At 40.6% G+C, this 18,160-nt stretch overlaps 1 protein-coding gene across 5 annotated transcripts in view; it reads right to left on the reverse strand.

Annotated features, from left to right (window-relative positions):
• HDAC7 (histone deacetylase 7) overlaps positions 1–18,160 on the reverse strand; it is a 259,547-nt gene that overhangs the window by 13,866 nt on the left and 227,521 nt on the right. For all 5 annotated transcript variants that reach the window (XM_069970267.1, XM_069970265.1, XM_069970264.1 and 2 more), the window contains 6 exons: positions 10,528–10,577; positions 6,359–6,466; positions 5,515–5,570; positions 5,237–5,324; positions 1,980–2,099; positions 170–267 (listed from right to left, as the gene is read on the reverse strand). In XM_069970267.1, coding sequence (XP_069826368.1) covers positions 170–267; positions 1,980–2,099; positions 5,237–5,324; positions 5,515–5,570; positions 6,359–6,466; positions 10,528–10,577 — 520 coding nt within the window. The remainder of the gene's footprint in view (positions 1–169; positions 268–1,979; positions 2,100–5,236; positions 5,325–5,514; positions 5,571–6,358; positions 6,467–10,527; positions 10,578–18,160) is intronic.

The following is an 18,160-nucleotide window of genomic DNA, read 5'->3' on the forward strand; positions in this document are numbered from 1 at the left end:
CTCTCCTCATCCGGCACATTCCACCAGCACTAAAATGCACTACAAGGTCAGAAAAGACAGAAACGAAAAGGAGTGAAAAGTGGGAGCAGAGTAGACGAGGTAGGAAACCTAGAAAAAGAGGGAAAAGCAAGGACAGGGGAAGGGTAAAGGGATACATAAGGAAACTCACCTGAAGGCTGCAAGATACTCTGCATCACCCATAGGTGGCTCCAAACCTCCTGCCCAGGCCACATTTACATTGAAGCCTTCTCCACTGTTGGCACCAACCTGTAATGAAAATCACACATAAATTCAAAACAACATACATATTTACATAGTACAACTACACAACTATCACATTCAACCAAGGAAGGGGAACAGAATGCTCCTCTGTGGTCTTGCATGAAGGTTTGAGGTAAATCTGGGGGTTCAAAGCTATGGGTAAAATATTTTGTATATGTACTGTGGGGCCTACACATGTTCTGATAAAATATTGCTGATCAGCAGTTTTTAGCAGGGTCCATCACCAATCTATTGCATATCTGAAAAGAAAAAACAGCACTAATGGATTCCAGTAAAACTTTATTTCTTTAGGTTTAAAATCCACATATAAACAAACAGTTTGGGATCCGATGCGCTTCTTTGCGTAGAGTACCTGTCATTAGAAAAAACTCTTGGCATTTCACAGAGACATCAAAAGTTTTGATTGGTCGAAGTCTGAGGGAGGAGAGGACTGTGCTGTGGTGCGCACCTCTCCCTGCTCTGTGGCTGTCTGACCTGGATGGCTCCATAGACTTGCATTGGGGGTCTCAGTGACATGTAAAAAGTTTTTTCTAATAACAGGTTCTTTAATATGTATACATGGAGGAATGAATTGAAGTTTTACTGGATCCCATAAGTGCTGGATTTTCTTCTTCTTATGTTGGATTTTGGCTGTGGCTCCTCAGCATCCGTGCAAGCTGTGATTCTATTGAAGGTGAGAACTAGCTAATCTATGTTTTCTTCTAAAATCTAATGCTATGGAGACCAAAGCTCACCCTGTTCTCTAAAACCACATGAGCTTTGACATAAACCCACCCTCATCATGTTGAACCCTAACCACTACACCTTCTTATAAAAGATGATTATCACTCATATAAATGACTGGATAAAAATAAAGCAAAGCAGGAGAGACAGTAAAATCAATCATTTTAACAGTGTTCTCGTTTTTAGTGTTTTTTTTTTTATTTATGTTGTGAAAAATAACTTAAAAATTATATCCTGTTAGCGTGTTTTCCCAACATCTAACAATATCTAATATCCAACCTGACAGATAATGGAGTATGTGTGAAAGTGAAAAAGTTTAATTATTTTGAACAAAACGCCCTTCATCATCTGCTTAGTCAGGAAGATGTCAAAATAACATTTAGGTTGATAAGACAACCACCCAAAAATAACAGCGGAGTGGACAGGAGTTTCTCAAGATAAAATGATTCTGACTGGCAATGTGAAGATGCCTTGTGCAGCTAAAAGGTTAACAGTTCAGGAGATAAAAGTTTTTTTTTTTTCTTGCAAACCTTTAAATGATGAAAAGCAAGCATTCTGCCTATCACTTTTATAACATTGTTTTCAAAGGAGTTATTTTGGGCAGGAACGTATATTTCCCATCTGTTCTGCATCTTCCCTCCCCGTTTCTTGCAAAATCCTTTGTTCCTCAAAATATCAAAGTGATGATGATAAACTGTTTACAATGCAAAATCCTCTCAGCCCTTCATCCCCAAGAGTCCCTTGTGTAGTAGAGGCAGCACGTGATCAGCCATGTCAATCCTAGAGTTCTAACTATGTCATCTGTCTACGATTATAGTAAGAAACTGCAATGCTTTTCATACAATGAAGGGCTATAAAGACGATATAAGCCAAAGCCTCTGTCTGCCTTGTGACAAGTGGTTAAGCCGCAGGAAGTGGGGCAATGCTATGGAACTGGAACCACTGACAAGTGTCAATACTGAGACTCTCATCACCTCGTCGGCTGCTCCACTCCCAGGAAAGAAGTTGCCGTCATCATGTCGATGGAGGGAGATGTACAAAACATTGGGGTCTCTGTAAAATACTCGTTGAGTTCCGTTGCCATGATGTACGTCCTAGTAAACAAGAGAAAATGAACATTGCGTCACTCAGAAACCATTACAGTAATTAAAATACTATGGCAGATCCTCAAACCATGGACAGCTGTGCCAAATAGGAATCAAAATATACTAGACATGAATCAGGCTAATACATCTTTTCAATAAGTCAAGGGGAGTGATGCCAAAAATGAACCAAAATAAACCAGAAGGTCTAATGTCTTTCAAATAAATGTATTGTCTATAGACTGTGGGAATAATAAGAGTCATGAAAGTGAAATTATTAAATTACCCAAGAAAATCCTAGAACTTGTATCCCCAGATTATTCATTTAGACCACAGGACACTTTTCATGTTGTAAATTTTTTGTTGTAAAGTCGATGACCTTTGTATTTATAAATCATAGAGAATAAAACATAGTCAAATTTATATGAGATATTAAGCTATGGTCACATGCTGTGAAAACATGTTTTCTCAAAATCCAAAATTGAAAATTAACACTAAGGGGGACATGTATCAAGGCAAAACTGCGTACTTTTTTGCGGAAAGGGGCGATTTGTGAATATTTTATTCGCAAAACGGGCATTTGCGAATAAAATATTCGCAAATCGCCCCTTTCCCTCCGAGTACGCCAGGGGGGTGGGGAGGGGGTGTGGAGGGGGCAGAACGGGGGGCGCGGACTCAGCGATTTATCATTTTTAACACTACAAGATACGACGGGATTTATGTAGAGGCAGTCCGCCTCTACATAATCTCCGTAGCGCCGGAGATGCGGGGACATTTATAAGTCCAGCGTAAAAAATGTCGGACTTAATAAATGTCCCTCTAAATCTTGAAGACTTTGGTGTGAATTTAGTTACATATTTTCTGTTGCAGAATTTTTCGCACCACTGGCCAATGACACTGCTGATTTTTCAGGCTTTGTTTTTTTTTTTTCTTAAAAGGTCCAGGGGTCGGGGAACACAATAAAGAAGCAATATTTAGCTGCCTCGGTTCCCGAGCAACGCACGTCCTGCTCCTTGACCCTGCATTGATTCTGCACATACCCCCTGCTCCTATGTCACGACCTGGATGAAAAATGCCCCAGTCAGCCAGTGACTGGGGCGGGAAATTGCTGCAGTCACTGATTGGCTAAATCCCACCCTTCAGTGATGTGGCAGCTGGGTTGTGATACATCAGACTAATCACACTAAAGGTTTTACTCCTAATTGTCATCTGTAAATGGCTCAGTTCACATCTCTTATTCCACACATTTGACATGTGCCCCTGGAAAGCTCCCAGTGTACACGTCACACATGTCCACATACATATAACAAAGCTTAACGTGCACAAATAGTAAGGTCAATTTTAATCTTTACATAATCATAATGTTTGTTTATCATTTATATCAACAAACCAAGAACAAACCGCTATAAAATCATATAGCATAACATCAAAGGATAAGCACTAGCCTATTCACACATATACATACCCACCACTTAAGACCAAACCAACCACTGGACCCTACATCTAAAAAGAAATAACACAAGCTTCCACTGGCAACTACCCACAGCCTTCGAAAAAGCCACAACACCAGACTAAGAAAACAAGTTTGGGTCATGACACACCGAGCCCTATCTACTACTGACTGCGGCCTAAGAGGATAATATAATATTCCCACAACTGTAGGCAACCACAAATCACCCCCTAAGTGACAGGCCATGAGTAACACAGCGCCACCGTAATTCCTATTCCCATAGGAAAAAAAACTTTGTGTGAAAATATTAATTTAAATCCTAAGGGTTAGGCTATGTTCCCACTACGGAAATGTCATTTAGCGGGGAAAGGCAGCAATCTATTGATAATGACGGAGGCAAATAATGATCATTATTAGCAGCCATCATTATCAAGAGATGTTGCCTTTCCCTGCTAAATGATGGAATATTCCCGTGGTGTACTATTACACAGAACAATAATCGGCCGAATCGGGCCTATCCGGCCGATTATCGTTGCGTGTAATAAACACAACTATCAGCCGATGATCGTTGTCATCGGCTGATCATTGATATAGGTTTGGACCTATAATTGTCGGGTGCTGACAGCGGATCGCTACGTGTAATAGCGGCGCACGGCCGGCGGCTGACGAAATACAAAGAAGAATACATTACCTGTCCATGCTGCAGGGCTCCTTTTGCGGTCTGCTTCTCCCTGGGTCCCGCGCGCTCCAACTTTAAAGCGGCCTGTCTGAGCTGACAGGCTGCTCAGCCAATCACAGGCCGGGACCGCCGTGGCCAGTGATTGGCTGAGCGGCCTGTCAGCTGAGACATAGCACTTATACATTTCTTTATATTATTTTCCAATAGCTTTTTACATGGAAATATATTTTGAGGCATGGACAACAGGTCTAAAGTAGTGTTCTGTTTTTGTTTAATGCTAGTCATAGGATAGGCCATCAATATTAGATCAGTGCAATTCCAGTACTCAAAACCCACCAGCTTTCATCTGTCACATTATCACATCAACCTATCTAACATTGATGGTCTATCCTAATGATGCAGAGAACCACTTTAACTTAAAGCTGCAGTGCTCAAATGCTAAATCTGTAACAGTATCTGCAACACACACCATGTACCATATGTAATACCAGTGTCCTTGTGTGGGGCAAAGGGGGCAACATGTTGTCTACTAATGTTATGTCATGTCTCCATGTGAAATGCATGACATTTTTGAACTGGGCATGGGTATATAGGCAGGGTTCAGATATGTTCAGAGAATCAATTCAAGCTCAGTTCAAAATTACTTTAGTTGCCATCTGGCCTTTTCAGTATTTTGCAATTAAACCTAAATGCCAGATAGGAAAGCTCTGCAAGACACTATCTGTGGACACGTTTGGGTTACAACTGACATGCGAGATGCCAATAACCACCCCATTGACAACAATGGGATCTATTTCCTCCCAGCATTTTTCTACCACGTTGGAGGGAAGTAAAGCTTGATGACTTTGTATATTAGAGACATGGCAAAGCAGCTCCCTAGTTATAGAACCGTTTAGCTCTGGCTGGTATATAACAGCATCAGAAGCCATGAAAGTAGCAGTAGAGCAGCTTATCTATTTTATTGATAGGAATCATGGAAACAGAAAGGTGTACAGTATATTGTAATACTCCAGTACTCACCCAGTCCACAATAAGAATCTTCCTTACGTTTAGTCTCTGTTGTAGTTGCTTAGCTGCAATGGCTACAGAATTGAAGAAACAGAACCCCCTAAAGAGACAATAAGCCTAGTGTCAGGACACATATTCAGCTTATGAAGAAACACAGACATTCACTTATGAAGAGGACCTAAGAGAAACATCCTCCGAATAAAGCTATAATGCCCTCAGACATAGCCATGAATACTTTCATAGTGTCTCTCAGCAGTGTTACCAGAAGTTTAAATAAAGCATGTTCATACATGGCGGTGGAAGGATCCGCATGATGTCCTGGGGGCCTCACCAAGGCGAATCCATTCTGTAACCAAGAAAAGAAAGTCTGATGAGTTGACTGCAGGATTCCATTTATTATTTTAGCTCTAGGGCTGAATAACTTTTGCTTGCCCTTATAAAGCAGACATTGAAATATATGCTTGGAAAGGCTTAAAATTGAGATAAAACACACACAGGCATGCATATGCACTGTAACAATGCTAAAGCTCATGGACACCTTTATTATTGATTTCTGACCAGATCATTTTATAAGTCATGAATGAGCTTAGAAGATGGTTCAGGAAAGGAGAGATAAGGACTGGAGAACAAGTCGCCAGTCTGAAGGATTTCTCTAAGAATAGAAAAGCAGTTTGCTCCCTGTGCTGTGCTCCCTGCTAGCTTCAGCTCACTTACAGCAGTCTCTGAAGTGACAGGCCGCTCAGCCAATCACTGGCCAGAACCACCGTGGTCAGTGATTGGCTAAGTGGCCTGTCACTTCAGAGACTGGCTCAGAAGTTGTATCGGCAGCTACAGGAAGACTCCGGGAGCGCGGAAAGGTAACGTATATACTATATTATTACACCATTACAGCATTGCTGCAAGATGGTCGAGCCATGTAATAGGCTCAATAAATGAGCGCTGAACTAGCAGATCAGCGCTAGTTTACAGTTGTGATCGGGCCCTAAGTTTGGCTAACCCCTTTAGAATCAACTAGAAAAATATGTTTTACAAATAAGTACATTGCGATATTTGAACAAAATGCAATCAAATGTGTCCATACCCTTTAGGCACACAACACTACGTAACACTTTATCCTGACCCCCCATCACATACCTTCAGCTCCCGGTTAACAACCTTAAATGCAAGGTCTATAACACTACCAGCAGCCCAGCGAGCAGCATTTGAGGAATGATGATCGTTCCAGATGGTATCACTATCAACCTGTGTGAATAAAGTTCAGGTATGTGTAAGCAGGTGCACAATATCATGATCAGAGGTTACATTCAATATAGCAGTAGACCAACAGCAGCCACAATTAGACATCTATGGTATACAGACCTGTTATAAGACACCCTCCTAAAGTCTATACTTTTGTGAGGCTCTCTTACTCATAAGAGAAAAGTTGGTCACACCAGCCAACTAATGTGAATAAGGGCATCCTGACTCTGCCAACAGATATAGGTGCCCTATTAGGATGATTATTGTTATATCGTTAAACTGTTATATTGTTTAAATTTAAACGATAATCGTCCTGTGTAATTGCAGGCAACGATCGAAAAATTGTTTGCATGTCGTTGATCGTCGATTTAGATCTGACCCTAAAATCATTAATCGTTTGATAATCGTTCGCTGTAATTACACATTCATTCGCTATAGTTCCGCATTCATTTATTATTCGTTCAGTGTAATTGCACATCGTTCATTATTTTGCTGGGATAAGAGTAAAAGATCGTAGAAACGATCGTAACTAAAGACTATTGTTCTGTGTAATATGGTAAATGATTTCAGGCTAATGATAAACAATATAGTTTGTGATCGTTTATCGTTAAAAATCGCTTAGTCTGACAGGACCCTAAAAGTCATATTACACGTAGCGATTTGTAACAATTAACAATAAACGATTGCAAACAAGAAATTGTTAACCATATTACATAGAACGATAGTTGTTTGTTATGATCGTTAACCTCATCTGAACCCAGCTAAAAGAATGAACAATGTGCAATTACACTGAATGATTAGCGAACGATTAACAATGATTTTAGGGTCAGATCTAAATTATCGATCGACACATGAAGGATTTTTGAATCGTCGCAAGCAATTACACAGGTCGATTATCGCTTAATTATGAACGATATAATGATTTTTCGCATGATAATCGTCGCCTGTAAAAGGGACCTAAATCAGGGGAGTAAAATATTGGCATAATGGATTTATTGGTACTGCTCAATTCTTTTGTTCTCAGAGACATAGGTTTTCCCCCCTCTTACATTGAGAACGCATGAATGCTTATTCCATGTGTATGGGATCAATGGACACCAAGTGTGGTATCCCTTGCAGTAAGCTAAATAGAATACTACAGCTCACTGGCTCTATAATACTGTAAATAGTGTGATAATATGGAGCTGTGGGGTCAGAAACATTGCAATCGGGCATTGAGTGTCTCCACCAAAAAACAAACAATCTGGCCTTGACTGATCACTATGGTGCATGCTCATGAAGAAATCTGTGTGTGAACAGGTGCAATGTGTTCTTTTTAGAAGACCTGGACCATGTCTATAACAAGCCATAACAGCAGCAATGATAAACATGTCATTTTCAAATCTAGTTCTACTCTCTGTTTCAAAATCGTCTTTTCTCTGAGTCACCTGGTAACCTAACTGGAGAGCGTCTTGGTGCATTACCGGAGGATGAACAGACTCGGGTCCTCGAGTGCTTATGAATAAAACACTTAATGATTTTGGGTGAGGCTGGATTCTGAACGTCTGTGCCTGCCCATGCCTCTGATCTCAATTATGGTTTGATTTTAGGAATAAACGCACTGGAAAGGAATTTATTTTATCTTTTTTTTTTTCTTCTTCTTCTTTCATTTCCCGTGAAACATCTTGTATTCATCAGAGTCGCGTCAGCGCCAGGGAAATAACAAAGGAGACACGGAAAAACCTGGGGGATTCTGGGATAATCAAACGCATATGTGAGGCCTTAACTCAATCATCCCCTGAGGTTTAGATGGCCTGGCACAATGCTCTAGATGGGTGAATCAGTGGTAGGACTCCCATCATAGGCATAAATATGTATCTCTATAATGTCCTGAAGAACCCTTCATGCCTGTACTGTCCTATGGTCCTTGCCACCACAAAAAGTGCCCTCGCTTAATGTAAGGAATGTCCTGAAGGAGATGTAAGTAACTTCACTTTTACAACAGTCAAGAAAGAAGGAATGTGTCTTCAGGGCTTCACATGTTCCATGTGTTAGATGAAAGGATCCCATATATCCCTGCAGGATAAGGTGGATGATTTCTAAAGTACCATTAACTGCATTCTTATCAAAGGGGACAGTTGGGACCATGCGCACCCCTCTCTCCATAAAGAGGTGTGACGTTACAGAGCTGAACATCAAAGTGCCCGGCTGTCAACGCAAACTGTGTGAGATATGTACGTGCCCCCATCTGAGGAAAATATAGAGGCTGCAAGAATGACATGAAGCAGGATGGACTCACGCTAAGTGCCCATGTGCTTACAACTCGTGAGCTTTTGTTTGATGTATGATAACAGTCCGGGGTGCCACATATAGAACTTGCGCAATATTAATAGTTATATTGATCAGTTTAACCAACAACATGGACATAGATGCAAATGACCATAATTGTATAGATAATAGAGATGAGCGAACCCCTTCAGCAAGTCCATCCGAACCCGAACTTTCGGCATTTGATTAGCGGTGGCTGCTGAAGTTGGATAAAGCCCTAAGACTATGTGGAAAACATGGATATAGTTATTGGCTGTATCCATGTTTTCCAGTTCAGCAGCCACCGCTAACCAAATGCCGATCATTCGGGTTCGGATCGACTCAACCCGAACCCGGTTTGCTCATCTCTAATAATAAACACAATATTACCCAATGCATATACATAAAGAGTGGCTCTATATATTCTTGTAGACTAGTATTCCCCCTAGACCAGTATTCCCTAACCATTGGCTCTGGGGACTCTCAGAGCCCCTGCTGGTGACTACTGTAAGTCTTAACTTGCCCAATTGAAACCATGGGCATCTGTTTTTGAAACTTAGAAGTAGAGCCAAAAACATATGAAGTATTTTACAAGCCATAGACTCAAGACCCCTTTACATGGGCCGATTTTCAGGCAAATTACCATCCTCAATAGCTCATGTAAATGGCTAGTAATGGTCCAATGAATTAAAAAATGCTTTTTTTTTTTTTTTTTTTTTTTTTTGACAGCTGATCACATTTTTTGTGCAGCCATAAAATCATTGCCCTGTATAAAAAATAGATTTGTTGCTGACAATTATGACATAAAGGCCCGCATGAATAAATCAAAGACTGTTCGTGCAGCCTGGCCACATGCCTGGTCGACCCTTGTGAAGTCAGTCATATCTTTAAAGGGTTTTCTAATTATACATAGTGATGGTATTTAGTTTTTTAGGAAATTACATCACTTCCTTGTTAGTGAAGGCCTGATAGTCAGAACTCTCACAATACTTAGAATAAAGGGCTACTTTACTAAAACCCATGCAAAGTGACCCTCCCCGACGCCCGATGTGCAAAGAATTAAAGTAGTACACCCCCTGATTTGTTATATTGGCTCCCCGGCTGCAGGCTGACAAGTACTGTATACTCAGCAGTGATAATCACTTTCCTGCCGTGCAGTGTTAGTCCGGAGCTTTGACACTGTTCAAATCCCGCTGGCGCCCATGTGACCTCTTCTCCGACTGTCCTGCATCTTCAGAGGCCAGAAGGCAAAGTTTTCTATGCATCTCTATGAGAGAGCTCTCGTAGAGATGCATTGAAGACACTGATTTCCTGTCTTGAAAAGCAATGAAGAATCAAGGGGGTCAAGAGATCTGTAATAACAGCTCCAATGGCATCTGAACGGTGTCCGTGCACCAGATAAACACTACACTGCGGGAAAGCAATCATCATGGGCCTGCAGCTGGATAGCCAATAAAAGAAATTGGGGGGAGTGCTTCTTTAAATGTACTGCGCTGCAGTACTTGTACAGGGTTCGACTGGGAGCACTGATAAAAAGGACAAATGCAGTGGGCCTCAATTGTTTTTGGTATGAATGGGGTTAGACACACAATGATCATAATTCTTGCAATACGTAAACCCCCTTAATATACTTTTGCTCTTTTAATATCCAGTGTGACTAAACACCACCTGTCACAAAGTAGTTTAATATCTATGTAATGCCCCTGGGATATATATGCCACAGTACACTAATTATATGTTACAGGGCACAATGGAAACATTCTCTGATGTGTACTCACCCCAAGTCCTCCGCATGGCAGCATGACAAACATCCTCTGAGACAGAATGCCTGTAAATGATACATGAGTGATAAATAACTCAATAAATGATATAGAACGCAGTATTACACAGCGAATAGAGCAATTACAACAGTTATATCTAGTCCCTATAGCCTATACAGTTGTTGATGTCCATACATGTGTATAGGAAAAACACTAAATGTGAACAGTGCCTCAGTGTTGGCTGTTTGGCTAATTTAGCTTGGCTCCATTATGACCCCACCATGATCAATGAATGCAACTTTTTCGGATTGTTTAATGGGGGGTCTGAAAACATTTAATAAACATGGGTTTTTACTCTATCCCTCCACCATGCTTTTCCATGCTCCATGCTCACCATGAAATTAAACAATGAACAAATGTTTTGGCTAATGATTTGGCTGTACGTAAAAATTTGAACCAATAAGGTCCCAGAAAGATTGTTTGTCTTTTGCCCGGTGTCATTGATCATGAACGACCAGTCTGACCTAGTGTAATGCCTAATATAGACTAAGGGCCCTATTACACCAACAGATTATCTGACAGATTTTTTTTTAAGCCAAAGCCAGGTATGTATTTGAAAAGAGGAGAAATCTCAGTCTTTCCTTTATGCCCTATTTTCTGTTTCCAGTCCATTCCTGGCTTTGGCTCAAAAAATCTGATAATTTGATGTGCATGGTTGTGTCTACAAAACAATCGTTCATCAGACAGTTGTTTATTCACGGGTTATTCAACAATAAACCTTTGTCTAATGTGTATACCCACCTTAACTTTAACCCTTTGAGGACCAGGCCCAAAATGACCCAGTGGACCGCGCAAATTTTGATCTTAGTGCTTTCGTTTTTCCCTCCTCCCCTTCTAAGAGCTCTAGCACTCTCAGTTTTCTATCTACAAGCCATGTAAGTGCTTGTTTTTTACAGGAATAGTTGTACTGTGTAATGGCGTCATTCATTTTACCATAACATGTACGATGGAATTCCAAATATATTATTTATGAAGATATAAATAGGTGAAATCGTAAGAAAGAATGCAATATGGTAACGTTTGGGGGGTTCCTGTGTCTATGTAATGCACTATATGGTAAAAGCGACATGATACCATTATGCTATAGGTCAGTCCGAACACAACCATATGCAGGTTACACAGATTCTCTAATGTTATATATATTTTTTTTTATGAAATCCTTTTTTTTGGCAATTAAATATTAATAAAATGGGCCTATTGTGACGCTTATAACGGTTTTATTTTTTCACCTATGGGGCTGTATGGGGTGTCATTTTTTCCGCCATGATCTCTAGTTTTTATTAATACCATATTTGTGAAGATCGGACGTTTTGATCACTTTTTATTGATTTTTTTTAATATATAATGTAACATAAAATCGGTAATCTGCGCACTTTTTCCCCTCTTTTCGTGTACGCCGTTCACCGTTCGCAATGACGCTTGTTATATTTTAATAGATCGGACAATTACGCACGCTACGGTATATTATATGTTTATCTATTTATTTATTTTTATATGTTTTATTTATATAATGGGAAAGGGGGGTGATTTAGACTTTTATTGGGGGAGGGGTTTTGGGGTAGTGTGTTAGTGTTTTGAACTTTTTTTTTTTACACATTTGAAGTCCCTTTGGGGGACTTCTACATACATTAGTTTGATTTATACACTGATGAATGCTATGCCATAGGCATAGCATTGATCAGTGTTATCGGCGCTCTGCTCATTGAGCCTGCCTGTGCAGGCTCAGTGTAGCAGATCGCCGATCGGACCGCATGGAGGCAGGTAAGAGACCTCCGGCAGTCCGTTTCAACGATCGGGACCCCCGCAGTCACACTGCGGGGGTCCCGATCGGTAAGTGACAGGGGACTCCCCCTGTCACTTACACTTAAACGCTGCGGTCGCGCCGCGATCGCGGCGTTTAAGGGGTTAATGGCACGCGGCAGCGCGATCGCTGCAGCGTGTCATTACCGGTGAGGTCCCGGCTGCTCACTGCAGCCGGCCCCCACCTCCTATGAAGCGCGCGTTACGTCATGGGTCGTCTGGGGACAGACTTCCATGACGTAACCCTACGTCCAGGGTTGTCTAGGGGTTAAAGTGTCACTGTTGTTTAAATTTTTCTTTTTGCAGAAATCAATAGTACAGGCGATTTTAAGAAACTTTGTAATTGGGTTTATTAGCCGAAAAATGCATTCTTATAATGAAAAAGCAGTTTGAAGCTCTCCCCCCTGTCTTCATGGTTCTCTATGGAGAGGGGAGGGGCTGAGGGAGATGAGGCACCAAAACAGGACAATACAGCTACATCATCGGGCTATCTCCTCTAAAGTCAGCACTGACCTCTCTGACCTCTGAATACTGGCTTTCACAAAGGTCCTGCTGTGTAATCCTTTGTTCTCTGATCTCTGCTGGCAACTAATCTCCCTCCTCCCCTCTTCATATGTTAGAAAGGGCTTGACTAATGTAAAAGAGTCGAGATTTCCTGATAATGAGCAGTGGATGAGAGAGAGGAGGGAGGGGGGCCTGGGAAAAGTCTTTTTGAATGCAGATAATGGCATATTTGCCAAATACAAAGTTTTTTTTTTTTTTTAAATCGCCTGGACTATTGATTTCTGCAAAAAAAAAAAAAAAAAAGAAATATTATAATAATAATAATAATAATTTTATAAACTCCTTGTGCAGTGACTGCAGTGACTTACTAAGGACATGTGAATCAAGGATATTTCCTACCAGACATGAGTAAGAGGTAACAACATGAATGCTACTAAGAAAAGCCACAGAGACATTAGCACACCACAAATTTAGCTTTGTTTTTGGAATGGCCAGTGTTGCTGTGCATCTGTGGTTATGCTAAGAAATATATGTGTAAGACATAAACCAAAAGGATGGGGAATGATGAAGTTCATCCCTGTACACTGCGTTGTGTCTAATCTTCCATTTCCCATTGACAGCATTTTGCTTCAGGTCACTAATCAGTGCGGCATTCAGAGTAAACTAATTTTCACTAATCAGCTTTAATAAAAGGGGAAATGGCAGTCAAATGGAACTACTATGTGTGTCATAGAGAATAGCACAGGCCTAATACTATTATTAGTAAAGGCAGATCATCAAAGGGGTAGTTCAGCAGAAAAAAAAAAAATCTTTCAAATCAACTGGTGCCAAAGATTTTAATTTACTTCTATTAAAAAAATCAGCTCTGTATGTCCTGCAGGAAGCGATATTCGTTCTAGTATGGCGAGCAGGAGACGTTTTCTATGTGGATTTTATACTGCTCTGTCACAGACAGAAGTGGCAGCAGAAAGCACTGTGTCAAAAATACACCACTAACTGCAGGTCATACAGCGGCTGATAGGTACTGGAAAACTTGAGATTTTTTAATAAAGTAATTTACAAATCTCTGGCACCAGTTGATTTAAATATTTTTTAATTTTTTCCTAAACTACCCTTTTAAGACCTACAAAAAATAGAAAAAGCAAACTATATAGACAAATATAAATAGGAGTGTGTAGAAGTACTGGAAGGGAAAAGTATTAATTCCTAGAAGACAGTCACAAGTGTAAAATAGGGCTCATGCACACAGCAATGCTATATGCCTCCAGTTCCCTATTGATACATGGTGTCTCTGAGCAGCACTCTGTTCTCCCCTAGAAGCAGTCCTTCCTTTATAAGAAATGTATTGGATTATGACATGATAGGTCTTTTATCTCATGAAAAAACAATGTGCCTCTATGTAAAATCAGCACAACGAGGTATAATATGGACTGAATTCTGTGGGCGCCAGATGTATAGTGCATATAAGCTTTGTTTTAGGATACAATTCAGACACACTCTGTAATTACCTCAGTGAAAAGAAGTTTAAAAAAAATCCAGGGCTGGCAGAGGGTGGGGGGAACATAGTAAAGAATACCTGACCCCATGCCTTGGCAGTGCAACGTCACCAGCTCAATGACTGCTGCCCAGCTCCAGTTTCTCCTAGCTTCCTCTACTGTCGAGTTCCGGCAGAAAGTAGCAGCTCAGCCAGTCAGTGACTGCAGCCATGTCCCGACCTGCTGGGACATGACATTGCAGGAACAACAGCTACAGCAGATCAGTAGGGGTTCGTCACTGATGACTATGTACTGTGGGGGCACCGGGACGAGTATTCAATTATGTTCTCTTTTAAGACAATATCAACACTGAACATAGTTAACTAGCTTGTTTTTGCATATGTTAATACAAAATATATACTGTATTTTTGTTTTTGTTTTAATGGGTAGTGTAGCTTAACCGGATTGAAGTGTACTGAATGATAGGATGCTTAACCCTTTGCACAAGGCAAATATTATTAATCTAATTTCATCTATCTATTGTTTATCATCGAATTATTTATTTATCTAACATCTATTTATATAATATTTATTTATCTATTTATTATCTGTCTATCTCATTTTCGCCTATCTATACGGTAGCTTATTCATACATATCTATAGACATTTGCCAGATTATCACATATTCTGTATTCCTTGATGGTTATAACATTTTTCTACAATTAATTCTAACAGAAAAGAACCAATCAGTATAATTGATTTGTACAAAGAACCTTAAGAACCTTATGTAATTACTCCATGACCAGATACATTTAGTTTAGCTTTGTTATTTATCATTTAGTTCTCCTTACAGAATTATATATCTGATATAACTTTACAAAAGTTACATGTTAAGTTGTAAGCTGAGTTTGCAAAAATTAAATCAAATCATGCTATGCAAAAACAAGAAAATCTGGCTAAATATTGTCCGGTCACAATGCTTTAGATAATCACACGGGGGCAGCAGAGTACTCAGAGAGCATTGGTGAAGATAATACACACAGCTGTGGGTTTAATGTTACAGATCAAGATTCACTTATGAACTCCTTACTGCTACCACTTACTGATGACATCAAAAGATGTTTATAAACAGTGTAACTGCTGCAGCAAGAGTGTAACAACTCTGATCAGGGAAAGGGTTACCTGTGATTCACTCAAAGAAGATGCCCCCTGTTAGCCACTAGATAGAACTGCACTATAATCACTTCCATGAGGGAGTATGGTGGGGATGTGGTTAGGTTATGGGGGCCCAGGCACATTCTTTGCACAGTCTGCCCTGCCTTCTATGTAGTTGTAGTAAGGGCTATTTACAGTATATACACTGTGGTCCAATGCTAGCTCTTAAGGAAAGTGCTGTAAAAGCATAGTGAGCACCAACAGAAAATAATCTGTTCTATTGTTTTGTTGTCCTCAATGTCATCCTAGCTGGTCACCCTTTCTACCACATGGCTACATGCTACAATGGTAGCTTGTGTGGTTGGTCCATATCCGATCTAACAGCTTATAAAAACCTCTGGAAATCCATAGGAAATGTTCTTTGCTTCTACAAAGAATATATCCAAAGATATTATATACATTTGTATGATTCTGTATATATTACTTACACTGCTTCTGAACAAGATCTTCACTTTTATTTATTTTGAGCATGTGTATCCCCATTGTATCTAATACAGTCTATTTACCAAACAGGAAACTTTCTTGCATGAGTTGAAATGTAAACACTGTGCAACAATGCCAGGAAGGATGCCAACAAGCAATTTTACTCTGACCAGGGCATTTACATACAGGACTCAAGCGACAGACTGGATCTTTGCCATTAGTATTGTCTGCAGGACCCAACCCAGCTGATCCAGGAGTAGGTCAAATATGAAGGACAAATATCAAAAGTGGCCATAAAAGTCAACCAAACCAGCTTATTCCAGTGGGACTTGCATACAAATCTCAGACTGTGCTGATGTCAGGGCAAAGAGGGACCACATGTTGAATTTTAATATGCTCAATCCTCTGTTTCTGTAGCACATAATCCAGTAGCAGATGTAGCCTCTCACTACCTTTATCTGCTGTGCACATGTATGTTCAGTTGAAGTAAGCATACATGTTTAGGCCACGTTCACACAACGTATGACACCGGACGTACTGTGACCCGGCCGTGTCAAAGAACGGCCGGTTTCAGTGAGGTTTATCCCAGCCAGTACTGCAGTACCGACCGGGATAAACTTAATTTCTATTGGATTGGGATGCGGGAGCATCCGCGTGTGCCTGCATCCCATTAAACCATTGCACACAATGGAAAGTGTGGCCGCACACTGAATAGCAGCCGCACAAAACTGACATGTCAGTTTTGGTTGCGGCCGCTAGGGATTCCATAGATTATGAATGTGGCCTGATAGTGGAGTCTTCTTCTAAAGTTTATGGTCAGATTTATCTATCTGCACTATTTAGCTGTATACTGCTCCTGCTGCTACTGTCTATATCAGCTTTGGTTAGAGTCCAATTACACAGAAAGATTATCTGACAAATTATCTGCCAGAGATTTGAAACCAAAGCCAGAAACAGACTATAAACAGAGATCAGGCCATAAAGGGAAGCCTGAGATTTCTCCTCTTTTCAAATCCATTCTTGGCTTTGGCTTAAAATCTTTGGCAGATAATCTGTCAGATAATCTTTCTGCGTAAATGGACCTTTGGTCTTATCTGTAACTAGTTTGTGTATTGCATGAACAGCAGCATGACTAATGGCTGCCCTGCCAGGCTATATGCGGAGTGCAGTAAACAAGGTGACAGCTCATTCTGGCATTTCCCATATTATTACCAGGGCTGTGCACCATTCCTTAATGTACAAGAAATCCCCCTACCTTTCCTATGTACTCGGGGAGCCCCATGACTGAATGTTTTCATGTGGTTTGCTGCAGTGTCCCTACAATGTGTGTCTACAGGACAGGGAGTACTTCCTGTGGAGTGCACAATGCTGTTTGTGCAGAGTGTTTGCTTTCCTCCATGTCTGGAATCTCTGACTCTTGTTTTGCTTCCCTGCAGGACACTGGTTTATGGGGCTGCTCTTATGTAGTATTAATAGAAATCCTTGTTTTTGTCCAGCGAGCCGGTGTATTTATCTTGATGTCTCTGCTTACATTACAAGTGTGTGTTCCTTCTTGCTATGCGAAAGCTTTGTGAATAATGTGGAAAACGCTGAGCACTTCATAAGGGGCAGGTTATTGTGCGCCGCAGTGTATTTGTATTACAGCGTTATAGATGAACATAGACTGAATCCACATAAACAGCACACATTTATACACCTTCCTGTTTTGTTCTAGTACTGCACCAAAATAGCACATGTCCCTGCTCTACATTCCTCCACAGGTGCAGGAGGGTTGGGTATCTCCAGATCTGCTACACCTCATCTTTACCCTGAATTCTTTATGTCCTCAGTATGTATTGCAAGCTCATTTGCTATTTCTATTCATAACTATATACATTTCCAACCACATGTCTCTTTTCTGGTAAATGGTCATACACTCCACTCAAATATTCTCTCCTTCCCTAGGCCACCTAAACACAAGCGTGTTACATGAGTATTTTTGCATCCGTATAGATGTAAATCCTAGCTTAACGGCATTTCTCGATCTGACAGCTGTGAGTGCAGGTATCAGACGTGCGTTCTTAATACAGACACACATGTATAACTAAGATGTATTACTACCAGAGATGAGCGAACCAGGTTCGGGTTGGAGTCCATCCGAACCCGAACGTTCTGCATTTGATTAGCAGTGGCTG

The sequence above is a fragment of the Dendropsophus ebraccatus genome, chromosome 5, assembly GCF_027789765.1.
Source record: "Dendropsophus ebraccatus isolate aDenEbr1 chromosome 5, aDenEbr1.pat, whole genome shotgun sequence".
NCBI lineage: Eukaryota > Metazoa > Chordata > Amphibia > Anura > Hylidae > Dendropsophus > Dendropsophus ebraccatus.